This window comes from Harpia harpyja, chromosome 6 (genome assembly GCF_026419915.1).
Source record: "Harpia harpyja isolate bHarHar1 chromosome 6, bHarHar1 primary haplotype, whole genome shotgun sequence".
In the NCBI taxonomy this organism is placed as follows: Eukaryota; Metazoa; Chordata; class Aves; order Accipitriformes; family Accipitridae; genus Harpia; species Harpia harpyja.
Window position 1 is genome coordinate 15,878,716 of NC_068945.1, and position 27,092 is coordinate 15,905,807.

The 27,092-nt window shown below is 47.6% G+C and overlaps 1 protein-coding gene across 2 annotated transcripts in view; it reads right to left on the minus strand.

Annotated features, from left to right (window-relative positions):
• The window catches only part of LOC128142980 (chromatin remodeling regulator CECR2), a 97,609-nt gene that overhangs the window by 12,309 nt on the left and 58,208 nt on the right, over positions 1-27,092 (minus strand). The window contains exons 3-9 of one of the 2 annotated variants that reach the window (XM_052789771.1): positions 12,118-12,301; positions 11,225-11,364; positions 10,594-10,698; positions 9,930-9,979; positions 7,421-7,590; positions 6,603-6,680; positions 1,592-1,748 (exon numbers count right to left, since the gene is read on the minus strand). In XM_052789771.1, the coding sequence (XP_052645731.1) occupies positions 1,592-1,748; positions 6,603-6,680; positions 7,421-7,590; positions 9,930-9,979; positions 10,594-10,698; positions 11,225-11,364; positions 12,118-12,301 (884 nt within the window). The remainder of the gene's footprint in view (positions 1-1,591; positions 1,749-6,602; positions 6,681-7,420; positions 7,591-9,929; positions 9,980-10,593; positions 10,699-11,224; positions 11,365-12,117; positions 12,302-27,092) is intronic. The other variant, XM_052789772.1, reaches the window with a different exon arrangement.

Sequence of the window (27,092 nt, forward strand, 5' to 3'; positions counted from 1 at the left end):
AGCTGCTGTTTCTAGGGATGAAAAATACTAGAGTGATTTAACTGAACAAGTCAGCCATTTAAACAACCTTTCCAAACAGCTTTTGCACCAGCTTAAAAGGAGACTTCTCCTAAACTGACTAACAGCCTAAACTGACTAGGGACAGGTTTAAACTAAACTGAAAGAAACTGCACAAACCAAAATAAAAGCATCTCTGCCAAGAAAAGTATGAATGTATGCTAAATTGGCTTAAAACAGTCTACTGCCCAATCCAATGCCAGTTTCTTTGAGTGGCTCTGGTGCCTTTGCATCAGATGATGTAGTGATTGCATTTACCCAGAAAAGGACATGGCTTATACCAAAACAAGACCTTTTTGCAGATACAGTTATCTTTGCAGCTCTTCTGGAACTTCAGGATTAATTTTGTCTATACAGATGGAGAATTAAAGCACAGAGAATATGCAATTTGCCAAGGTGAAACAGATATCTGTGGCAGATATGGAAGCTGGATGAATCACAGTTTAAAGCACCGGATTAGCTAGGACTGGTAACCAGGAATATATGAAGGCCAAGCAAGTAATTGGATTTTCTAAAGGTTAGAAAAGTAAGCAGGTAAAAGAAACTATTCTTAGATAACATCTGGTCTGCTACCAAACATCTGGTAGCAGACTGTTTCATCTTGGAAAGTTTACAAGGTTTGCATGAACTTAAACTTTTTCCCTTTTCTGATTCTTTATCCACTTAAGGATTCACGATACTGATACCGCCACACATTACCACCACAGTTTTCTGAAGATGTTCAGCCTTTCCCTGGAACTGCAGCAGCCCAGCCAGCCACTGCAGGAAAAGCAGCAGATAAAGGAATCCTCATAAGGGATGCTGACAGGGAGAAGGTGGTCAGAAATTAAGTCTGCTCTTAGACACCAGTGCTTACATGTACTGGCAGGACGCCTGCTGTCTGTGCCTCGATCTGACATATTAAACACAACACAGCTGTTTCTTGCAGAACAGCTTAAATCAGCATTTAATTCAAAACCACGAAAAAACAAGACCAACAGCTGAAGTTGCCACTTCTGATGCTCTATTTAGCCTGGTCCCCTTGTTTTTAGTTCTCCAGTTGATAAGGCCAGTAGCAATACAAAAATACTACTCTTGCTACTCCCATGTTGTCACCTTCCCTTTCTCCTCAAAGGGAATCCTTCTTTTATCATGCATTGGGCCAAAAGGACCAAATGCTATTCAGCAAGAGCAAAGCCCGCTAATCCTGCACACAGGGAAATCCATGAGGACGCAAGTGGGGAGACAGAAGAGAAATGAGGAACAACTCAAATAGCAGGAAAAAAAAAGTACAGCTCGAGCAAGGGAGAAAATAAGCATGATTTGAGGAAGACAACATAGTTGAAGGGTGCACTACAGAACAGCCACCAACACCAAGTGAGCTAGACAAAGGAAAAGAAGCTACAGTCAGACCAATTTATGAGACATAAGTGCAAGAAAAGATATTCCCCTTAGCAGGTCTGGCAGGGGAGGAATGCAAATGGCAGATATTAATTCAAGATCTCAATCTTGGCTTTGAAAGCTTCCATCCCTGCTTCACACTGGCCACACGTACCTTCCACTGCTTTGACCTTCTCCTCCATCTCTCTCTTCCTCTCCTCCTTTAGCAGCTGCTCCTGCTCCCTCTTCTGCACTGCTATAAGGATTTGGCGCTCCTCCTCTTCCTCTCTGCGCCTCTGCTTCTCCATTGAACTCAGCACGTTCGGGTTTACCTGTAACAAAATGGTACACCAAAAACTGTAATGCATTGGCTTATTAAAGTCTGAGCAGAGGCAGGTTTACTTTGAGCAAGTATTAAAGCATACCTACAATGAATGGCTGGGGGAAAAAATGAAAGGAATAAAAAGGATTTGTACATATGAATTCTTGGATGAAAAGCAACATGTAAAGGACAGTTATTTGTCAAGCAATGAAATCCTACTGAGAAAGGGACAAAGGAAGGAGAAGAAATGGCTTAGACGAGCTGCCACTCTGCCAGGGTCGCACCGCGTGTATTTCCCTTCTGGGCAAAGGATTTGGGCTGTTGACACCCCCACACAACACCTCTACCCGTTCCAGCTAGCAGAGGCCTAAGTTGCAAGCGTGAGCAGAAAGGACTACTCCGCCAAACCTGGCTTGGCTATAAAACACGAAGTACTTAGGATAGGAAAAGAGGCTGGTAGAGCCTTGCATCAACGTATCTTTTGGAGTGTTTTCCTTTCCCATTCAAAATAAGGCCTGCCATATTTCTGTGTGCTAATCTCCCCTGAACTAGCTCTTGCTTGTTTGTTTGGACAGTTTTCCTGCTGGGTCCCCCAACCAGTTTTCTCATTCAAGGATGCCTGGCTCTTTATTGCCCTACTTCCTCACCTCCCCACTGCCAGCAGGCTGCAAGGCTGTGTTTGATCCCACTTAGACTGCAGGATTCCCAGACCAGGAATCGCCTGCTCCTATTTCTCCAATAAAGTGGGAGGTATGTATATGGCAGTGTGGAATTACCTTTATTAGCTTAACTTAATTATAAGACAGATAAACTTGTCATCCACCAGCCACTCCCACCTCTTCGACTTCTGCAAGACCAAGATATGTGTGCCCTATCAGCAGGGAATATCAACTGGAAAAGAACAATGTGCATACAGTTTTCTCCACCTTCATTTTCAGGGAATAACCAGCAACTGCCACTTAGGCAGAAGGCATTTCCTGAGGATTAGCAATCCGCTGGGGTCCCTTGGCTGCTGTTCAGACCATCAACTTCTCCAGGCCCATTATTAATCCCCAGAAAAAAAATCTGGCACCATGATTACTATTTTGTCCTTGTTTCATTGCCTAGAAGTAGAACCTCGGGGTGTTTTGACAAATGCCTAGAAAAGTTGTCTGGTTTCACTGTACACTCATTCCCCCTCTGTCTCCCCTTCCTCTACACAGCACTGCCCTCCAATCTTCCCCTGCAGCTCTCCGTGGACAACCATCATGTATTATCTCCCTGCCTCCAGCAGCAACAATATATTAAGAGAATTATGCTTCAGCCACCAACAGCCACGAAGAAGTGTCCAAGAGAGGGTGATGGGACTCTTGATGACATTAGGACCATATCCTGCATTTAGGGACAGATTGGAGAGCAAAAACACTATTCTGTGCTGATCCTCTTAGGTGAAACCCACAGCACAATCTTACCACAAGGGAATTCTGCCTATCTTCTCCAAATATTAGTACCTCACTCTTCTACCCCTTTCCTAGGGAAACTATTCTGTGAGTCCATATGCCTTTAGGTTAGCCAGCTTCTCCTCACATTCAGTCTAAAGTTAATTTCTCATCCCCTCAATTCCATCCAATTATTCCTAGTTACGCTGTTCTGGGTGAACATAAATTCTCCTCTTCTTCAGCCACATTCCAGCCTTTATGGGCTTCCTCAGACGCTTATACAAAACTACCACGGTTCTGTAATTAAGTTAAATGTTTCCTTATAAATCAGTCCTTCCAGCTCCCTAATCATTCCAGTTGTCTCTCTCAGGCCTTTCCTCCAAGTGTTCAATATCCAAACACCAGGATGCCCAGTACTGAAACTGCTATGCCAAGTACGAGAGGTCAAGAACCTACAGAATCGGGTTCTACATTTCCACTTTTGATTCTTTTCATATCCCTTTCTCAACTGCCCTACTATCAGATTTTCTACTCATGCACTGCAAACAACTTCTTTTCAGGACTGATTCTGACCACTGTCCAACAGTTTTCCCCTAACTTTTTTGATCAATCTTTAAATTGCAGTAGGAACCAAAAACCATCAGGTTGTGCAGCAGTTAGGAAGAGAAAGGGGTGAGCAGGAACTAGCCACCAGAAGTTGGTACACCAAGATATTTTATTGAGGATGTGACCATCAGCCTCTAGATTCTCCAGCCAGTAGATCTAAGCCAGCCTGGCATACCACACTGATTTCTTCAACTTGGTACACAGGTCAGACCTTCCCTTTCCCTGGATTCATATGGTTTCCACCATTCATGTCCTATGGAAATGTGAACACAACATCCAAGCTGCAGTGCTCACACCAGGGCTCTCCAAGCCTGCAGGGTGCACTCAGCACCCTATACTGTAATGGCGCGACACAGAATCTATAGCACGTTCCACATCAACCCACCACAAATACAGCATTGACAAAGTGACGGGACAATCTGAAGCAAAGAATAGGATGTCATCCTAGCAGATCAACGAAGAGAAGAAAAGGAAAAGCAGAAACCACAAGCACAGTGTAGCGAGCACCAAGGGCTGCAGCAGATGCTCACAACAACTGCGCTTGCTCCCTGCACCGGTTGCAGGGCAGCAGCAATCCTGGCACGGGCTCTTTGAGACACTTCAGACACAGAAATAGCCTGATTTTCAGAGGGACCTACTGCCTGGTGTTCCACTTAAGCCCACTGGGGATGAATGTACTCAACTCAGGGTTAAAAAAATAAGCAAACCAACAAGTAAACTCCTACTAGATGTGATCGAAGCAGACGCCTATTGGAACGATAAAAACAAGAACCCAACGCATGTTAAACTTCCTTCCTGACCAAAGAGGTGGCAAAGGGATGTTTCTCCACCTTCCTCCCCACTTGGAGGATAATAAAACACCCCTCGCATCTGCGACTGCAGCATCACCGCCTCCTTCCCTCCGCCAGAGAGCACTCCAGGACACAACATCGGCCTTCCCCCCCTACCCGGGACCCCGAAAGGGCCAAACTTCTGCCTTTTGCTTTGCTCTCCAGACAGTGGGTATCAGACTTCAGGGGCAGAAGGCCAGGAGGCACGGGTGCCCCGGGCACCCCAGCCCCCTCCAGCCACACGCCCCGGCCCCTCATCCTCCAAACCTTCCCTGCTCCAGTTTCCGCAGCGCTGCCCTAATGAGGGTGCTGCTCAGGCAGCTCTCTAATGAGGAGCTAATCTGAACCACCTGTTGAGAAATCCCCCGCAGGATTAGGAGCCTACGGAGCGGTTGTATCTCGGACCGAAGCAACATCCAGCTCACGGAGTTGGGAGGAAGGGGTCACCCCTGCACCGGGCTGAGGTTTTCTCCCCCAGAGCCGCCTGCTGCCCACCCCTCACTCGGCAAACAAGCCATCAGACATGCTGGCACCTTCCCTGGCTCCCTCGCGGCAGGGATGACTGCCACGTCCTGCTGGGGAGCTGGCGCGAGCGTCGCCACCCTCGCGCTGGCTGGCTCCCCATGCCCCGGCGCAGCGGGTGCCGGGGAGGGCCCCCCGCTCACGGGAAACGTTTCACTGGCCCACAGGCAGCAATTAACAGCCCTCTGCCGCTGCAGACCTGGAGCACCTGCGGTACTGATTAGCATCATTCAGGCTCCATGTGTTTCCCACTCCCCTCCTCCTTTGGGATTTCTGCTGCCTGTGAACAAGCACGTGTCCCTCGGCTTCCTGCATGGTGGGCTTTGCAGAGAGCAATTCTGGCCCCAAACTGACCATTGCTGGGGTCTTATTTTCCTCTTGGCAGGCTTTTATCTGCAGCATGATGAGAGGTTCTTCCTTCCTTTTATTTATCTATTCTAAGTAATTATATTTATTGTGGGGAACTGTACTTTCTCCTTTGTTTTGCGGAAACCCCTGACCCTGGCTCACGTGGGATATTCCCTGCAGTTTAATTTCCCAGGGTTTGACAAAACACCAGGTAACTACATTTTCATTACATCTACAGTGAGAGATTATGCCACAGCCTGATAGAATCAAGCCAATTTTTTCCTCCAAAGCTAATCCTGTGTTGCCTGACCCATTGCTTTGGGTAGCAGTTGCCAGTTCAAAGGCCCCCCAACTCCACTGTACCATGCCCCTGGCTGTGCCAGCGTGACTGTTGGGGGCTGCGTGGTGAACTGGATCGGAAAGCTGATCTATGTTAAAAATAACCGCGACCAAAGAAAAAGGTTATATTTAACTCCAGTCATTTTCCTGGGTCTGGTTCACTGCACAGACCCGCAAGCAGCAGCACTGTTACACTGATGGGGTGGAGAGGAGATGAGGGTGAAGAGGCACGGAAAGAGCTGTTTCAGTTGACAAGGCTGCAGTTTGATAAGCATTTCTTCAAACAGCCTAAATTGTGACTTCCATTTCCAGCTGACCCCCTCTTAGCTCCGCTCTGTACTGCATCAGTCATTCTTCTCTCCCTCCGCACTATCTACACCCTCATGTGTTTGCAGCCTCACGTTTTCCCCTTGGCTGAATTTCTGTCATTTCCCTTTGTAAGCCGGTTCTTCTAGCCCTCTCATCCTTCTTCAACTTTTCTTTGAACTGCCTCGAATGTGCCAGCACTTTCATTGAAGTGGAATTCCCCAGACTGAGCGCAGATTTCCATATGCAGCTGCACCCGAGTCTGCAGCGAGGCCGGTTACCTCTGCAATCCAGAGGGCAGCACCTCCCTGCTCGCCATAGAAACTCCGAGTGTCAGCCTGCCTTTGACGGGCATTACCACCCATCTCTCTTTCAGCACAAGCACTTTCAAATGACTCCTTCCCACTGAATAGCGATGCTGCGGTTTATTTTTTCCCCCAGGAGGCATCTGCTCTCGCCTCCCTCCGTCGTCCTCCCCCTCGCACCCCCCCTCACCTCCTGCTTGATTGGTTTGATGGGCTGATGGTCAGACATCCACCTGGGAGAAAACTCTGTCCGCTGCAGACGCTTCTCCTGAAACAGGGTTGAGAATTGAGGGAAGGAAAAAGAGAGTGGAGGAAATTAGGGCACATCGGTGATACTGGCAGGAGAAACTCTGGGGGCTAGAAGTGACCATGAAATCCCTATTTGCTTTACAAGGGTAGCAAATAAGCAAACTGAACTGAATCCAAGAACATCACGCTGACTGCAGAGCCCATTTTACAAAGCCATCCAGCCGAAGGATCCCGTTCCAAATCTGTCCCACCTGAAAACATTCAGTTGATAGACAGTACCCTTCGGTGTTTTGGGGCTCTGACATACCAGCTCAAGCAGACTTAGCTAGGACAGCTAAAGCAGCCACTGCCCCTTCAGCAGAGCCAGCTGAGAAACGGCAGTAAAAGTGGAATCACAGGCAGTTTGCATAGAAAAGCTAGGCTGTAAATCGCAGCAGTTCAAAAGCAGACAGAGATTCCCTGCTAGCAGAAAAGGGACACAGAACATGGCTGAAGACAGTAACCCCTTCAGCCGTCCTACGTACGCTGCCGTGCAATCATGAACCAGATCCTTAAGTATCGACTCTAGCCCTGCTGCTCCATGGGGGAGAGCCTTTCTCCCCATACACAAGCTAAACAGCCCCTGCATCCACAACACTTGCAGGCCGGAGGCGGTGGACGGGGTGAGGGCTGCTTGGATTTAGCTGTCCTTCAATCAGCAAACGTCCACGCTCTTGGAAGTGGTCAAAGAGAGGTAAACAGGATGTCATGTCTCCTCACCTTCTGTGCAATCATGTTGCAGATCTCCGGCAGGAAGTCTTCACTCAAGAGTTTGTAGAGCTGCCGCTCTCTAAGGGAAGTCCTCTCTCTGAAGCTCTCTGTGACCTGCCTCCACTCCTCTTCCGTCTGACACAGCAGCCACCATGTCCCACGGCCAGGCCCTTGGGACCCTTCAACAACATGAAAGGATGTTATCTCCACAGCAGTTATGACTAACAACTTTTCTTTATCCCTTCTCCTCTCCTCAGGGCTCAGGAAGAGCAAAAGATAGTGCCAATGGCCACTGTTAACGAGAAACATGCTCTTTGCTATAGACCCAAAGCCCTGGTGATCCACCAGAAGCACTACTACCTCCCCTAGCGACACTGAAAGTGATGCCAAGACACAGAGGAAGTACACAGGTGAAGAAGCAATGGCGGCACTTTGCAACACATGGGTAGTGTGACATTCCTGTAGTGAGCCTCCATTCCAGTTACGATGGACCAGAGAAAAGGACTTAATTTGTTTCTTGTAATGGAGGCTGTCAGCCAGAGCAGGACATAGGGTAATGCAAATGCCTGATTTAGTCTGGCAGCAGAATAAAAACACTGAAAATTATTGTTATTTGAAATTAGCCTTTTTTTTTTTCTTTTTCTTTAGCACTGCAAACCTTTGCTGCGGTGAATAAAACCTCCCGTTCTCCCCAAATGAAACATTTTGTTTGCAGGCACTTGAAAGAACAGAAGAGGAAGTGAAGGATGGGCTTCATCGGGCTGCCAGATGAGGGGGAAGTTCCAAAAGTTCACATCCCATCTCTGCTCAGTCCAGAGTGGGATCTGAAGCAGATCTCCCACCACTCTGAAGCATGTCCCAGCTGCCAAGGCACTCGAGCTGTTCTGCCTTGTGTGAAACATTTGAATATTAATTGCGAAGGAAGGACTCTCTCACGTGGTGGTTGGAACACCCACCTGGAGAAGGGGAATGTGGTTCCTGCTCCACAAATGTTTACACAGAGCAGAGAAGCCTCATCGTTTGCAACTTGCATGCTTTTGCCCTGGGACAGTCTCTAAGCAAAAAAGGGTTGTGGCCCATTTTGGGGGAGTGGGAAGAGGTTGGTTCAAACCCCTTTGGGCTGAGGGGTTCCCAGCTCCCTCTAGGCTTTTCTAGAGCTAACCACTGGTGACTGGAAAGAAAGCAATGGTCACTACCCCCACTGGCAGATGTCACGCAGCTTCCCACAGCATTTTCAAGCAAATTAACTATGAAAAATATAAAGAAGCAAAAAACAGAGCCCCTTTCTCTCTGAACCTGACCCTGGGCCCTTTGTGGATCTGAGCTGCCAGCAGCTCCAGCACACAAGCTATCAGGTTGCCCCAGGAAGACTGGAGAGCTGCAGCCTCCCTCCAGCCACCTGCCCTGTCAGAAACCTCCGTGCCATGGCAGTGGCACAGAGCGAGTGCGTGCTAGCTCCAGGTCATATGTCAGCCTATACCTTAACCCACCCTCGGCTTCAGCTCAAGTTAATGCACTGGGGACTGGTAACTGAGATGGCGAAGGACCAACCATGTGCTGGTTTCTGCCGCCCTGGCTATGCGAAGCTGTCCCCTGCCCACCTGCAGTGGGGAGCTTACCTGCACCCTTGTTTCCCCTTCCCTTGCCAACTGCCTATGGGGGACTCGTTTCAATACAACCAGGACTAAGGCACTGATTTGAGCCACCAGATTACTCCACAGCTGAAGTGACACAATTTGCTGGAAGACAATAATCTGCTAAAACCCCCAGCGCCTCATGTGCATTGCTCCGATTCTGCCACCCAGCTCCGGAGCAGCCACCAAGAAATCTAACGACAAAGGGCGAAGGGAGGCATGGGAAAGACAATGCTACCCTTACCTTTTATTGTGGGGCAACGGGCAGGCTGAGCCCCTGGGTTATGTGGAAGCCAATGGATCCGCATGTATGACAAATTAGTCCCAGCCTGCTCGAGTTCACTTTCACGTTATGTTACTGACTCACTTTTTCTGCTTGCCTTGTTAACCCTTAGGTGGGTATCCCCAAGACATCATTTGCCCAAGCTCAGCCACCCAACGGCCACTGGGAAGGAGAGGTGAGGAGAATTAAAAAGGTTCTTCCTTCCCTATCTTGGCATCACTGACCCCACTCTCTTCCCAGTCTGAGAAAAAGCGCCCACTACAAACAGGGGCTTGTGTTCACCTCATCCCCAGAGGAGCAAGGGCCATTCAGAGCCCACTTCCATCAACCTTAGTGAGTAGGTGGGCCCCCAAGGCCTAGTGTAACCCAAGATGCTAGGTTTCTTCATCCCAAACTAATCCATGATAAGATAGGAAGCCTGCAGGTGCCCAGGCTCCCAGCTGAAAGGCAGCCTGTAACACCAACCCCTCCCTCCAAACCCAGCCCCAGCAGCCGGCAGAAAGACTCTCCTTTTCCTGAGAAAGGCATCTCTCTGGGCTTTGATAATTTGAGAGCCGTGTTAGCCAATCATATCAAGCCTGACCTCGCAAAATCTCTTTACCATTTCTTATCTGAGTCTCGCGGATTAGCAAGTTCTCTTCTGCCTTCTCCCTACCAAAAAAGAAAGAGGAGGAGTGATACAATAAATACATTACTTTGGATCACTGAAATGCAGGCGCTTCTGAGAAGAATAGGGGATGCAGCAATTATTCAATGCACAGCAAAACCATGAAAAAAACCAGCATGCAGAACACACATTCAATATATATATTCGCATGTATATTTATCATAGCTTCATAAAATTTTAAGAAGTAAAGGTGCAGGCTGGAGTTTGGCAAGGACAGTATTTCAATTCTTACGGGAAGCATCCCAAAATCTATACTGACTCAAGTGGCCGGGATTTTGGGCTTCAAGTGCTAGGCAGTGAAAGTGTTCTTTATCAGGAGCATATCCCCTAGCACTGCACGGAGGAATTGCATCTGAAGTGAGGTGGTTGGAAGAGCGATACCCGCTGTTTCACCAAACTTGGCTTCCAGCACAATCAGAATTTTCTTTGGAGAGTGATCAAAGCACCCACCAAGTCTGAGCTTGCTTCACTTCAGAGATGCATTGAAATTATGGCTGCATGGTATATACATACTTATTGGGGGAACCCCAGAAGTACATTATACTTCCCTCTGGGAACATACGCATTTTACGTCTATTGCAGGAATAGCCTTTCCTACCTCAGCAAATTTTCTTCCAGTAGTTTTTTCCGCTTTGGGGGTCGCCCTCGTCTCTTGCCCGTTTTCCCAGGAACATTTGGGGTGTTTGTCTGCCCCCCGCATCCCCTGCGAAACGGCAAAACCACCATGAAATATCTGCTGAGCAAGGGAACTGCGGCCGGCAGGATGGGAGAAAGGCAGGGAAATCGGAACAGCTGCTAGGAACCCAACCAAAGGAGGGATTAAATCAGAGCAGCAGCGGGCCAGGGAGGGGAGGAGAGGAGGGATTCCCACTGGCTGGGAGCCTGATCTGGGAGCCGCCGGCACGGTGCGGGGCAGACGGGGAGGAATGCGGTGGGGCAGGCAGCATCGCTCCCACAGCAGGCTCCCCCGGTGCCACAAAGGCTGCAGGCTGGCTCCAACACAATGCGCGACGCGGGGCAGCTCGCAGTCTGCTTGGCAACTCCAGTCTCGCCCCGCACCGCCCCGGCCTTCTCCCAGGCCCCCCCCGCGCTGCCGTACGCTCCCCACTGCCGCCCCCCGACACAACAGCAGTCAGGCGGAGTCCCCTCCAGCCGGGCTGGCTGTGCTGTCCCCCTCCTCGCCCCCTGCACCCAGACACGGGGCGGGGGGGATGTGTGGGGGCTGTTACCTGTCTGGGGCCAGCTCTCCATTGGTTTTCCCCTGCACGGGGTCCTCCTTGTACATCCGCGTGCCGTAGAAGTACCAGTACAGGGCACCACTGCTGTCCTCGCCCAGCGGCTCCACGCGGAGGCTGTCGGCGTCCAAGCCCTGCGCCCACCGGGAGCCCCCCGCCAGACGGTGACAAGTTGAAAAGCGGCCACATTGTCACACAAAACATGATGACACCCCTCTGCAAACACCTCCCTCCCTCCTCCCCTCCCACCATGCCACAGCAGCAGTACAGCTGCTCCTCTGGGCGAGCTGGGAAAATGTTACTCCAGGGGGAAGGCAACATTCACTCTCTGTCCAGGGAAGGATTTAGATTGGCATCTCTAATTTGAATGGCCTCTCTCATTTTAACATTTCATCTCTGGTGCTCCTGACAGGGAAGGTCTAATTAGTGCTGGCGACAGTCACGCACAGCCCTGAGAAGCTCCCTCCCCCCTCCCTGCCACCACCCTTCCCCCAGCTCCCCCAGTACACTTCAGCCCCATCCTTTCATCTCACACCATCCCTCAGCACGGCAGTCTCGGCTCTCACAGCCCTGCCATTACCGCTGGAGCATCTCCAAATTCACTCTTCACAGGAAGAGTAGCCAATGAAGCCAATTTACTTAGCGACTCCCATGTTACGATGCATCCGTGCAGGACAAAGGCCCCAAGAGCAGTCCTGAGCGCTTGCCTTGGGTCCGCTGCAAGGCAGGGGAGGACATGGGGAACTGTTGATGCGCTGCACCTCCCCTGATTACCTGGCCTTAAAATACACTTAATAGCATCAACCCTTCTCTTCCCAGGAAGATTCACTGATCTGGCCCAGCTCCTGCTGCCGCACTGTTTGCCCCTTCCCTGCTGCCCAAAGCACCTTGAGGAGGTCGAAGACATCATCTGCATCGAGGCGGTAGTCACAGAGGCGGTGCAGGATCTCCACCCGGGTGCGCAGGGGCAGCTCCTGGAAGGTGGACTCCCGCAAGGGGTTGGGTTTCCCTTCCTCCAGCTCCCAGCGGTAGTTGATGATGTCCTCCAGGTAGCTGTGAAACGTCTGGGATCTAACCAAGGAAACAAAGTCCCACACATTCACTGTAGTTTGCCATGCCAGAAACACCTGGTGCAACCAAGCAACTTGAACAAACACAACACGGAGATAGCTAACACTTGAAGGAAAACCATGCCCCATGACAGCTATGGTTAGGTACAGCTCTGTAACTCAGGTTCCCAAAACACAGCAATCTCATTGCAACACCACGGGATTTCACATTATACACATACAGCTTACAGGACTCTGCATTACTGTTATTTCCTTCCAAGCTGAAAGAACAAGCTAAATATGATGCCAGCTCAGCATCATCCCCTTTCTATCCCAATGGGCAGTGCCTTGTGCTAGCACCAACATCAACCCTTTACTAAAATAGGATGCAACGAAGCTGACAAGTCTGATCAACTTCCATGTCTCCCCATTTCATGTGGAGACCCTCTTCTTCAGCTTCAGCTTTCCATTTGCTCCTCACATTTGCCATTGCTAAGCCCTGCTCCTCTCTCTGCCTCTTAAGTGGTTTTCCATCCCCTGGTTCAGTGCCTTGAAACTTTCCATAGCTGATCGTCTCCTCCCCACTTTGCTGCTGTATGCTTCCCATACTCCTCTTGTGGCCCCTATTCTCCTCTCCCTTCGTCCCCAAAGGTGCTGCCACTTTCTGCCTGTTCCTCCACCAGTGGCTCTGGCAGGACATCTGCACGGCCCGGTTAATGCACCCAGCTTGGGCCCCACCACACAACAAGGCTCATTCCCAACATGAGTGTACCTCCCAAACAGGGTTCAGCCCAGAGGACTCTCTCCTCTCGTGTCCCAGATGATCAAGCTGAACACTTGAACTCTTCATAAACATTGCTACTAAAATTATCTTTCTCATTTTCTAGCTGGGCCACATTAAGTTCCCCTTTCATTCCCAGCAGCTCCTCATATAATGCAAGGAAACACACATTTCTTACCCTCATCTGGCATTGAGGGTAATGTCTCCATCTGACACACATTAGACTGCTGATAGAGCTTAAGGCTAAAACAACTCCTGCCTATATTTTAATGAGACTTAAGTCCTTATTCTGACTGCTGAAGGTTTCAAGGGAGGGAATGAAAAAGTGCTGGTGAGGCCATGTGTCCCTAAATATAAAACTTCCTTAAGATCGGTCCATATCATTTTGAGTCCTGAGACTCGCCAGGCTCTCTCAGCCTGCTCGAGTTGTGTACCCTGAGCACAGCAAAGGGGGACCCCCCATGCCCCAGTCATTCTTGCACACACGGGAAGTCCATATGCCAGCAAGAACACCACTGGGTACACATTCCCACCAGCTCTCAAAAAGGCAGCTCGACTTGATAGGTTTTTGGCACAAATGGATTACTCTATATGATTAATGGAACCGTGCCAGTGCTACAGAATTGCATTTGCCTGAGAAATTGCTAACTACTACAAAAGCTATTATTTTTTAACAAAGAGATAGAGGAGCATGTTCCAACTGAAGAAAGATCATTAAAAGTCAACAACCAGTTAGCTATTAGACAGGGGGCTTCATGTGTTTGGTAAAGACTGGGTGTCTTTGCAAGGACCATGACTGGACAGTGACTGCAAGAATGAAGGAACAGATGCCACATGATTCCTCAAGCCATGTCCACCTGGCAGCGTTCCCCTTCCTCCTCGAGTGGAAAGAAGTTGATGCTACCACCCTGCAGATCACTCCCCACCAGCCTGCTTCTTTCTGACGTCAAACGCAAGCTGACCTCCCAGAGATATCCCCTCTCACCGGATGAGTGTTACCAGCCCTCTGGTTGTATTTAACAACAGATGCTTGAATGTACCTGGATCGAGTGCCTTCTGCAGCCTGCAGTCTGCTCTTTTCTGCATGACACAAGCAAAGCATTGGTCCAAGCATTTTCAAGTATCATTGTTTTGCCCCACTAATATCAGCAATCAAACAAATGCAACTTGAAACAGTCCCCTACACTGACAAAGCTTGGTCAACAAAGGAGGACTGGCTGTTTTATGAAATTATTTCTGTGCTGCCTTAAGTACTAATTTTAGGGTAAAAACTACAGCAACTGTACTTTTTTAAAATTAAATACTCAGTGCACAGTACACCTACCTGAAGTAGCTATGCATTCCCACAGTGTCTTCCTCATATACCTCAAGACCCAACCCAACTTCCAGCAATGACTTCAACGTGGCAAAAAGTGCAATACTAGACTGTCTTTATAGACTTTTTATCTTTAAGAGTGCTATTTGATCACACACAGCTTAAATGTTAGATATTTACTGAAGCCATTGGATTAAAGGAAAAAGAGAAAGACAGATTTGACTAGCTTTTGGAACAGAAATAGTGATGAGAACATCCTTTTCTGAAAGCAGGAAAGCAACACTTGCATTCAGATGCTTAGTCTGTCGCAGAAGGGGAATGACTGTAAGGTCTCGAAGAGCATCCGAGTTTCAGCCCCCTGAGTTCAACTCTGTCAGAGCTCAAGGCAGAAGATTACTTCATCAGATCTGATAGAGAGGCTCTGGCTATTTCCAATAAAATTGACTGATAAAACTGTTTCCCTAGGATCCTGAAAAACTAGTGGGTGACACGGGATGCCAGGAAGAAGCAACAAAAGTAACAGGGTTTTATCTGCTCCTGTTTTTCTGGCTACATTTTTTTCTACCAAAAAAAAGGCAAAGGCATGGATCAGACAAATACTTTTACTGCTTGCATGAGTTCACTTATCTTGCTCTACCATTTTGGCTGCTCTCAAAGAAAACTGATCCAGGAAGCCCCTCAATTCCAGAAGATCATCTGAAGTCTTTGCCTATGTAACTCTCATTCCCCCTGGGGACTGGCTCTGTTAACTTAACCAATTTGGTTTGAGTTTGACTTTCGCATAAGTGGCTAACACTAGAAATTTCCGCCATCCACCCAGTGTTCGATACATTACAAGCTCTGTTCTCAAGAGTACTTTGAGTTCCTACCGCCATCAATTTTCAAAGACAGCTACTGTGCATTTGTCGCTTTGAATAAGGATAGAAATGAGAACCAGAGATGGGAACCAGATGTCTCAAGGCATTCCCAATCACTCTCAGTCTTACCCAATTTACATTTTTGCTCTTCATGGGGGCCAGCCTCTTTTCTCCAGACAAATGTGGGGTGCTCATCTTCAACCTGTCTGCCACACCTATGGTTAGTCTCACTTAGCCCCTCTCTATTAAATTTCCCTTTGAAAAAGGTTTCTGAAACAGTCCCCTTGGTTTGGAGAAGAAAATCTGCAGGGAGCACAGCAATCTGTGAGAACACTGCTCTTGGGGTTCTTCCCCATGCAAAGCAGAAATGCTCAGGACTAACTGTTTAGCATTATCCATAAAATTCAAAATCAAGAATCAGACAGAGAGGGTCCAGGAGTGGAATGACCTGGATGCGCTCTGTCAAATACCCTTTTTTCAAGCTCACTAATAGGACAGTGATACACCTGCAGGTGTGGCAAGTCCTACAGAGTCTCTGCTTCAGTTGAGAACCTCCAAAACCCCTTTTGTAGGTAGGAAGAAGGCAGGGAGGAGATCACTAAGCTGAGGAGACAGATATATCTCTTCTTCTGAGGTTCTCAGCATCACTGAGACTTGTAAAAACACTCAACCAACAGAGGCAATGTTAGGTCAGCAATGTCCTTTCTCTACAAATCTGAGTGTTCCCAAGGAGGATGAACTGGTACATGGACACATTCTGTCTCAGGGCACATATACAAAGGAAAATCAACTCTCTCCTGAAAGTAAATTGGGGGTCCTAGAAACAATTTATAAAAAAGTGTGAGACCGTGGGCTACGACTGTCGCCGTATCTCCACCACTTCTACCCACCCCCGTGCTGTACAGCACAAACATCTTCCATACAGCTTATAAACCAAGGAAAAGTATTAGAGAAATCACCTACAAGAGGTCAGAAAAGTTACCTTAGAGTACTCTGTAACTGTAAAACTTCATCCTTCCCACCATCTTTCTCCCCATCCCAACTTCACTAGCACCATTAATACTTCAGAAAGCTGAGACAAAGTTTCTCTCACTTGTCACAACATCCCTTACTTCGCAGTTGCCACCTGATGCGCAAAGCAAGTTGGATAGAGGTAGTGGGGAAATGGTGGAATAGTACATGCGTATCTACATGATACATTCCAAATGGATGCAGGTGATTTCTCGTGAGCCCAATGCAATTCTTAGTCTCGTCCCTGGCTGTGCTCTGAAACCACAGGGTCGTTGTCAGTGGTCCCTACCTTTTTTTTCAGGGATTAGAAAGGAGGTCAAAGCTGAATCGCACCTGTGGTTGAAAGTTTTAATCATATGTTGCGGACCTCTGCATATACAAAAGGAAATGTGGGGCACAGGGAAGGACGTGACCTAGCACATCAGTGTCAAAGGGAAGGAATAGAGGCAGACAATCCACAAGAGTATCAGCAAGGCCGCAGCTCAAGTTGCCTGCGATCTTTAGTAGCAGCTGCAAAAAAATCAGGGCATAAAGAAGACGGGAGCAAGTCAAAGGAGGGGCTCCTCTCCAACATGGGTATCAGCGTCCAGAACAGCCAGAGAAATGATACACCCCCTGAGAGCTCAGCGTCGCAGCCCAGCCATCTGCCGCCCGGCTGCCTCCCAAAGAGGGAGGTTTCTCTGTGTTCCCGGAGAGGGGAGCTGAGGACTCCTCCCCCCGCCTGGCGATCCCAATTCGGCAGTCTGCCTCCGCAGTGGCTTCCCCTGCTCGCAGAAGAGGCACCTTTCCCATTGCCTGGGCTTTTAATGCACGGGGCCACGCTGCTGTTGGAAAAAGAAGCTTGGCCAGCTCACGGGGCGAGCCCCCATCCTGCTGCTCCTTCACCATGCCTGGCTTCCCAGAGGGGGTCCTTTGGAGACCTCTGGAAGAGAGGGTAGAAATTTCACAGGGTTGACAGCATAGATGGAAAAATTTGGTCAGAGCTTCTGGTGCACACGCTTGGGAGGGGACAGCTGCACCTAGAGACCCCAGCCCCACAAGCACCTTGTAGGGCAAACTCAATGTGAAATGCCTTCTGAGTGAACTCAGCACCGTTGGGGCTGGGATTATGTGTATACACACACACACTTTTTTTTTTTTTTATCCTCATGCCCAGAGGAAGCAAAGTCACTTGTGCTTTTAGTTTTAAAGTCTCCAAAGTAAATCAAATCTTGGCTGGGAAACTGTAAACAAAATCAAGCCAAAAAACCAAAAGCAAAACCAAACACTGATTCAGTAAGAGAGTCCCCGTGTCAATCTGCACTTCCCGCAGGCAGGGTGCCATACCCGGAGTGTGGAATTACTGTCACAGCACACTTCCCTATCTGGCCTATTGCTGCCAATTTTGCTATAAGCCCCCCCCCGCCTCCACTCCCCTCAAAAAAACCCCTAAAAAACCCCACACAAAGCCCCCAACACTGCGGGAGTAAAAACTGGATTAAAAGAAACATTAGGCCAAGGAGTTAGAAATATTGGAGACAAAAATCTCTCAGCGATGCTCAGATACTGCTGGTACACATAGATAAGCCTTCTGAAAGTTCAGATGCCAAATAATTGCCTGGACCCACTAGCTAGAATATCTATCATGTTGACAGTGTTTTAAGTCTCTTGTTACATTTAATTTACAAAATGCAACGGAAGAGTAAATACTGGAACGCTCTTGAGCTAAAACTGCTGGGAAAATGGCAAGCCTGACCTATGTCTAATCCCAGACAGTATATTGTTCTGTACTTGAGATTAAAACCAAGAACCCTGACAAAACCGGAGGATGACAGAGAGCAGGAACAATAGACCTCCTCTACCTCCTGCCCAAGAGTAGTATGTGGGAGGAACATGGAAAACAAGACTGGGAGAGCTCAGCCATTCCCTCAAAGACTATTTAAACAGGAATATAATTACTTTCGTAGCTCCTTTTACGAAGTTAGCCAGTAAGAAAAATAATAGAGGCAATACTTCTGTCTGGTAAAAGCTTTAAAAGCTGAAAGACTTGGATTCCCTCAGCCAACCAGCACAAGCGTTGCTTTTACAAGGTTCTCAGAAGTATGTGAAAAAAGACTTCTTGGGCATCTAATTCACAGCACACAAAAGAACTGGTTTTGCCCCTGTGATCTCTGTAGTTAAAAGAAACAACAAAAAAAATCAAGGTCTTATCAGAACAGATGTTTTATCATGGAATTAATTTTATGGACTGAAGATATTTCACCTTATGCGCTGGCACCTTTTAAGTTCTGAATTGGCAAAAAGGCACCAGCTTGGTGTTGGGAGTCACTCAGGTGTTAATGAGAGCATTAACTGACAGATGGCATTCAAGATATTTCTCCCCTCTCCAATGAAGACAGCTTCTTTGCTACAGCCGACATCAGAAAAGCTTAATTCCTAACAAGCATACAATGCTTTGGCACAAAGGCAAGCCCTCTAGAAGGTAATGGGAAGGATTCAGGGTTTGCTGGGATGACCTTAGTCAAACATCATTAACAGGGTCAGGAGAAGCAAAGCCTATTTCGGAAGAAAAAAAAATAATGTAAGGGCTCCCATGATCAATCTATCGTGGCTTGTCAGAAAGAGAAAGCTTAGGCTGACCTTAGAAGCAATATGAGTTACTACTACCAGCCTGACCTTGAGCTCTCATGCAACAATGGAGACTTTTTTTTTTTTACTGTATTAATGAGCTTTCTTATCTGAGGTGGGGGAGGAAGCCTTATGGACCAGCTTGTACTTTACCTTCAAATAATTTTCCCTACTGAGAAGCTAAGTCAGACATGATGCAAGGGAAAAAAGATACTACCTCATCCTTCTGGGAGAGAAAAGGGTTGGGTAGGTCTATTCCCCATTTCCTTCCAAGCCCTCTGTGTGCAGCTCACTCAGAAGGCGTGCAAGCCAACAGAAACCACATATTCCTCAGACCATGGGCCAACTTGTCATCAGGGCAATCAGACTGGCAAAGGCTCAAGGGCAACAAGCACCTTGAAGGGTGTCTCCTCAAAACACTTCACTGCAGCAGAGCAAAATGACCGAGAACCTGGAGATCCAGGAATCACGACCTTAAGCTTTAACATCCATGTTTCATTTCCAATTCAACTAGCAGCGCCACTAGCTGCACCACCAGTGGGGACAGACTTCACAAATTCCAGCCAGGGACAGTCTCAAAGGAAGCAGTAACTCCTGGCCACATCAAACTGGTGACAGACCTCAGCAAGGTCCAACCCTGGCAGAGCCCTTGTGATGGAGGAAACAAACATGCAGGCTCATCCTCCTTTTCAGTGACCTCTTTTGATTCATGCCTGGAGAATACCAGCTGGCCTGCAAATGGCTGTGAACAAAAGGAAGACAGCTGATATTAACAGACCCTGAATGAGACCACCAAAAAAAAAAAAAAAATCAACTGGACTGATCGAAGCCCCAGAGTGAAGTTTCTCCTCCGAGATCCGGAAAGACAACAGAGATTGCTGGAGTACAAGACTGTCACAAGAGGCAGGCACATACAGGCCTGCCTCTTGTCCTCCACTGCTAGCTAGAACTAGTTTTCTGAGTGCAGACATTGCCCAAACCTCAAGTAATTCTGTGGCTTACCTGTGTGGCCATCAGGAGCACTGGCAGTGAAGGGGAGGAGAAAGACACCTGAAGAATTGAGCGGGTGGATTGCACTGAGGTCTACACACAATGACCTTTGTCTTCACCATTGCTGAACACGGGAAGACATTCTTTCTACATTACAACCCTGGTTTTGTTTCAAAGCACAAGGACAAAACCCCAGCTGGTCAGCAAATGTTTAGTAGTGGCAGGTCTTCCCCAACGTAGTTTGGTCTAAATCCTGGATTTGGCAGTCTGAAACATGAGTTATCAGAGGTTTCCACATCCATGAAAGACACATCCAAGTCCTCCACAAAAGTAAAGGACAGCAGAGTAATTTCAGCACCCTTGCAATTCCTGTTCCCTGCCCCTCACTTGTCTACCCCCTAACTTGCTTCCAGAGCTCAAATGTGGCACTGAGACCACCCCCAAGAATATGTTGAAGGGATGCTTCGAGAAGACATCAGGGTTCTGGACCTTTCCTCCAACATGATAACACAAAGTTACGATGGGAGGTTCTCCAGCAGAAGGGCTGCTCGATCTTGCTAAGGAAATCTAATTTACACTGTTGGATGCTGGGGAATCCACTGCCTTCCCAGATGAACTCCCAAAGTGTTCATGTTTAGGAGAGGGAAAAAATCAGCTAAGAGAAACCAAGGCTGTCAGCATCTAAGAATACTCCACTCCTGCTCCTTGTCTTCCTCCATCTTACCTCAAGCTATCATCCATACAATAAAAACTGGGGAAGCTGGAAGGGGAGCTGGCAGATATGCTGTGTCCCACAGAGAAGCAGAATAGGAACAGCTATGGAGCGAGGCAGTGTCTCCAGGGAGGCAGAGGGAATGGAGAGCTGATGTGGGCTGTCTAGTCTAATAAGGGATCACACCACAGGAGCATGTCCTGGCTTGACAGAAGCAAGTGCAGCCACTTAACCTGGGGATGACAGCTGAAGTGGGAGTGTTGCTTTGCCACCCCCAAAAAAGGGGAGCACAAAGGAAGAAGGGGAAGGCATGAAGTCACCACAGCTGCCCACCCTTCAGAGAGGTGCCAGGTCTGCTCATGCAGACTTCTCCCCCCAGCCACGGCAGAAAAACTGAGCAACTAAGGAAGTTTCCAGCTTGGGCTCTGTAGCACTACTAGACCACTCTCACCAACTCTTGAATTAGATGGAGATGGCCTTTTACCTGCTGTGAATTGATACGTGCTGCCTTCCACTCCTTCTCCATCACACGAGGGACAGGAGGCAGCAAGTCCACTCCTCCAAAATTTGACGCCAGCTGTAGGAACTGAACTCATCTCACACAGCAGTGTGGCAAAAGGGCATGCTCTGATCTTCCCCAGCTGCCTCCAGTCCATGCTTCTCCTGCGATTCGGCTTTTATCTAGCAACGACCCTAAGCATGACGCAGCCACTGGGGGTGACTTGTTTGTTATTTTGCTGAGAGAAGGCAGAAAAGCAGCAGAGATATCGGTGCGGATATAGCACAGTCCTGTGTTGGCCTGTTCTGAAAAGGCTCTTCCCTTAGGCTGGCAAATGCCAGGGACAGGCGGGAGTGTCTATTTGATCTTCTTTCCCCCATTCACCCTGGATTTCTCACTGCTTTATGTTCACAAAACGCCAAGGCAGCTAATCAGTGCTCTGTGACCCCTGTTAATTGGGCTGTGTGAGAGAAAGGCAGCACCGGCAGGAGAAATCACACATACCTGTTACTTTGAACTGTCCTGTCATTTTCTGTCTCCCTGCCTGCAGGAGCTCCAAACACCCTTCTGTGAGCCAGGGCTGCTCTATTTTTGTCACCATCACCAGGATCAGCAGAAGAGGCCAGAAGTGTTTTGTGTGGTTGTCCTACCTCTAACACCTCAAGGTACAGGGAGGCAACAAGGAGGCATGCTGTTGCTTCTCCTTCCATATGAGAACGTGAAAGTGATTTTTGGTGAAGGAAATACAGTCTGAAGGTGCTGATGGCCCTTCTTCCAGCTACGCCAAACTGCTCCTCGCTGCCCTTATCTGCCTCTCTGTTGCACCCCTTCTACCTCCCCACCAAAATACAAGGAAGAAGAGAGCAGATGCCCAGCATCCATCTCCCCGTCTCAAGAGACCAGCAGCCTATTTGGCCAAGTAAACCAGAGAAAGAAAGCAATTGGGGTGAAGATGTGAAGCATTGGAGGAAAGAGGGGTTGGATTTGCCAAGCCTGGTGGATTATGCAGTACTTGGAGGATAAGGAAGACACATATGGTTAACTAGATGCACACTGGGTGCGGGAGCCTACATTTGATTTTTAGGTAGGAGCAAGGGCTGCTTGGATGTTTTCATTGTTTGATTAGGGAAAAGAAGAAACAAGAATATGAGCAGCAATAAACCCAGAGCAGCCAGAAACATCCCAAATAACAGCTGAAGGTGTATGGTACCCAAGGAAGAGAAAGTGCTGGGGGCAAAGATGATGAGCAGGAGGATGCATGCATACACTGCCCAGATTCAGAGAATATTAATGGGATTAAAATAAAACTTAAAACTTGATGACTACCTGTTTGTTTTTCAATGATAGCTCAACCCTTCCTTCAAACTCAGTAAGTCTCTGCACAGTCCCCATGAAGTGAACATTTGTGCTCTCAATGCATGGAGGGTTTTGGGGTAGTGGTATGGACAGAGAAGCAGGAAACCCCTCCCCCACTACTGAAGCTGCAATTTGAGTGAAAACTGATAATGACAAATCAATGGGTTGGACAACTGGATTAAAAAGGGGAAAAAAATAATTCTGCTAAAAGATCCTGAAACATCACTGTGTTGAGCAAACAGTATTGCTGTATATATATATTCCTGAAAACATGAACTAAGGTAGCAATAGATGAACAGAAAGGATTATTTACCTTGAATGAATACAAAGAAGAGACAATTTGAGACAGTTTTAAAAATTGTCTTTTTCCTTAATTGTAACTGCATGAATATGATTAATTAAATGTGATTATGCTATTTTCCATGGGCTTTGTTGGATTTGACTCAGGATGACCACGTTCACACCAAAGGTGTGTTTAAACACACCTGCCCAGCTTTGCCAACACACTAAGCCCACAGATACTCTGTACTTCACCATTTATTCAATTTTACCTTTAAGTTACTACCCTGAAACTATTAAAGGGCACAATAACAAATCAGTTGCTTTCAGTGTGATGTACAACCCATGAGAGCAGCAAGGGAAGGTTTAAACACCAAGAAGAAACCAGCTCTGTAATCAGCCATGTTGAAACATGCACCCCAGCTCCAGCATGGAGGAAAGCAGATGATATTGCAGCTACTTTTTCTCTTCTTGCCTAAAAATAGAGACCTCAGTTCCTTGAGATATGGCTGAAATTGTAAAATACTGTGCATCTGGAAATATACAGGAACCTCCAGAAAACTCCTGGCAAGATGGTCTGTCAGATATCCTGCCTGTCTGAAAGGGAAGAAGACTTGAGTGTCCATCAGGCAATAAGTGGCTTCTATTTCTTTATCAGCGGTTGCACTGGACAGTCCATCAGTCACAGAGGAGACAAGGTGCATGTCCCCAGCAGTGTCAGCTGCTCTTTTCTTGCCTTGAGGAATCAATCTGTAGAGTTGAGGGAGCCCAAGAAAGAGGTAATATCAGTTACTGAAGCTTTACCCAGAAGGGGAGGCAGAGCTGGTACTAGAACAGGGTGGTATCAGTGCTGATGCCATCACGCATTCTGTCTGAGGTGGAAAGGACCAAGGAAAAAAGTTATCTCACCCCAAGCGCCTATGATAAATCCATGACAGAAATAAAGTCTATCACATATGAAGAAAGTTTGGCATCAAGCTGGCATATGACACTGCAGGAGGATACAAGGGAGATGTCTAAGTGTCTGTCACCTCTTGCCATGTGATGACATTGATCTTGGCTGCGGAAGGGCCAGGGAAAATGGCTTTCATTAAACAATGAATTCCCTGGCATGCTAGTGAATAGGGTCGGAGAGCTGAGGAGAGTCAGAGCCCAACAATTCCCTATCCAACGAGATCTATCACTGTAGCTAGCCTGAGAACACGAATTTTTCCTTGACAGTATGCTCAGATCAAGTGGCAAGAATCTCCCGAGACCCTGAAGTGCAGTTTTCTGTCAGGCTCAAAATCAGAAAATGAGTGACAGACACCACTGGCAAAGGCAGAATGGCAGGAGGCAGAAGAGAGGTCTTGAGTCTCAGAGCCAACACCAGGATGTGTACTGAAGGCACTGGAGTGTAGGATGGTACCTAAGGATGGGAGGGTAACAGTGATGAGATGTCATGACAATCAGACCTGAGGTTGGTGATACCAGTACACAAGACAGAGGTGCAGAGTAGGAGAGCCACCTGAAGGAAGAATGCACTGATCCGCAGGGCACAGCTGGTCTCCTGGTGAAGCATTAGATCACCAAGAGAAGATTAAGCAATACTGATGCCAAACTGGAGACTTTACAGGCACACCAGCAGGCAGCAGGCTTGATGACACTGACAGACTTAAGGGTATCAGTAAATTATGTCACGTTTTGGATGCAACGGAAAAGCAAAGAACCTGGGTTCTCTGCAGAGCACATGCTCCCGAGGTAATAAATCTGAGACACAGCAGTTCCCAAAGTCAGTTTTTGGGCTCAAGGAGCAATTCCTGGACCTCAAAACAAAAACCATCTGACCCGGACATTTCTGAGCACAACTTAACAAAAGGGGTTACCTTTCCCCCCCACCCCCCAGATAGGAAGTCAGATTTTTGTGAGCCTTGTAAAGGGAGTCAGACAAAGGCAAAAGGGTCCCTAGGTGGGGTGAAATGATGCTGCTGAAAGGTCCTGACCAGCAGGTGAGAGCTGCTCCTCCAGCCCTCACATGGATGGATGCCTTCCAGCACCCCTCAGGAATTTGGAGTGCTGCATTCTTCTTTGCCCAGTTCTTCCCCAAGGCTTATCAGACACAGAGGATGGGAATCACTTATAGGCATAATGATCCCACAGCCAGGACAGTGTCTGAAGCCTGCGGCTTCTGCATTGCTTCTGTGTCAAGTACCTTTGGCTTTGAATAACAAAAGGCTATCTCTTGAAGGATCAAAAAGGGAAAAAAAAAAAGAACCAGTGTTAGAACTATTTATTAACTAACCCAAGAACTAGTTCCTGGTTGTTAGATATCATAAAAAGGGAGAGAGAAGGATCTGGATGCTCAAGAGGGGAACAAGTACCTTGGCAGAAGCCAACCCTGTCAAGCAGTGGGGGGGTATTTGGGGAACACTGGTGTAGAGTGAGAGACCTGGTAAGACGTAGGCTGCTGGCTACTGCTTTGAAGGGTTCTGCAAGGGAGACTCTGGTTCATGCATGCTGAGTGTATAGCCGGCACATACTGATCTGACCTGGAAAAGATGTGCAGTCCTTAAGGGACGGATCTCGATGGCCACACAGACACAATGAAGTGTGAGAACCACTGCTGCGCTCTCTGCTCTTGCCACATGCTGCCTCCACGTGCACACTTTGACTCTTAAGGCATGGAGTTTTCTCCCCCCTTCTTTTGTGTCTAATTCTGTGTGACCTTGACAACTAAGCACACAGTGTATGCCTGACAACAAGCCACTCTGGATGTGATGAAACGAAGATCCACCCATAGCAGCCTTTATCTCAGGAGGGATGAATACAGCCTTCTGGATGGTCCAGAATAAAGTAACGTACCTAGAGCCCAACTTTCACCTTGTGAACTGACCTGGTAACACAGCAAGGGCTTTGCTTGGTCTGTGATGGCCTTTCACTTCTCCCACCAACTACCTTCACCTGCATCTAACCAGACTTCAATCTGTGCTTGCCAATTTTCATCCACATGCTTCTTTGTTTCTACTACTGTTATTTGACGGTGACGGCTCTTTCTGAAAAGAAGCAGATCAACCCTTGGGAGTTGGAGCTGATTAACTTATGAAAGACCCAAATACATCTCCTATATTCTGAAAGAGCAAATAGGAATGAGGCTCACTGTGCCCCACATTCAGACTGGAAGAGGATCATTACTTACTATGCATTCCTGGACCCTTGAAGAACAAGTGAAGCCAGCTTAATGCTGCATTGTTCATTGCTAGTGCCCATCAACAGAAAGCATGCTCCCAATTCATAGCCATAAGGAAACACAACAGTATTGCTGCACCATAAGCTCTTCCGATTGTTTAGGAGCTGCAGAGAGGACCTTAGGGTATTACAGTGATGATGAGCACTGTGGGGAAGAAGCTAGAGTTATTGTCTTGATGATGATGGGGAAATAGGACACATGCGTGTATTATGGCACAAATCCATATGAAACAAGCCTTTATGTGCCTTGCTGCTCATAGAAAAATATGCTTAATGTGGGAGAAGAGAGTCCCTTTTGAGACAAAAAATACCTAGTGTGGGGTTGCCTTGAAGCAAACAAGCTTAGCAAATTCATTACTTAGAGCCAGCCCCACACATTACAAGTTTCTGGGGACAATGGATAAAGACAAGTTTTTACAGATAAATAAATGGGTCCTAAAGAAGTCCCTTTTGGGATTCATTTCAGAACAGGTATTTCCTCTTTTTTTCCCTAAAGCTTAAACCACTACACTGGTTGAGCCAGAAAGAAGCTGAGGAAGGACGGAAGGTAAAATGAGAGAAAAATTAAAAGTATAGGTGGCTTAGAACAGAGACTCACATGACACACCAAATTATTGTAGTGGCTTAGCAGCTGGCCAGCAGCCACCCCAGCTGTTCAATAAAGCTCACTGGGGTAAAAGGCTCCAAGAAAATAATTTCAGAACTTCTCCAGTATTCACACTTGGACTAAAGATCAGTTTCTGAACCTGGCTGAGGTGCTGGGAGATGGCCTGCAAAACCAACCATGCTGGAGGAAAAATCCTGCGAGGGTGGTTTGGAGCATCACTATCTTGAAATGCAAGTCTCAAAAGTGAGACCAAAGGTTTCATGTGGAGAGAACTTCCACATCCTGTCCCTCTCTCTCCATCATTCTTTGTCTTATTCCTTCAAAGGAGATGTTTTCACTTGCCTTCTCAATTTCCTTCTTCATTGTTGCTTTCTTCCTTGTCTCCAGAGTGCTTGGTTTGCAACATCAAGAACTTAAAAATACAGCTGTCCATTTCATATTTCAAACCCTGACACTGGCATGATGACATCACTGCAGTCTCCCAGACCCTTCACTGACTGTTCTCTATTCATCCTTTTAAGTTTAGCCACCTATTCCTCCCTGTCAATGTTTTGCATAGTTCCCTTTCTCCAGC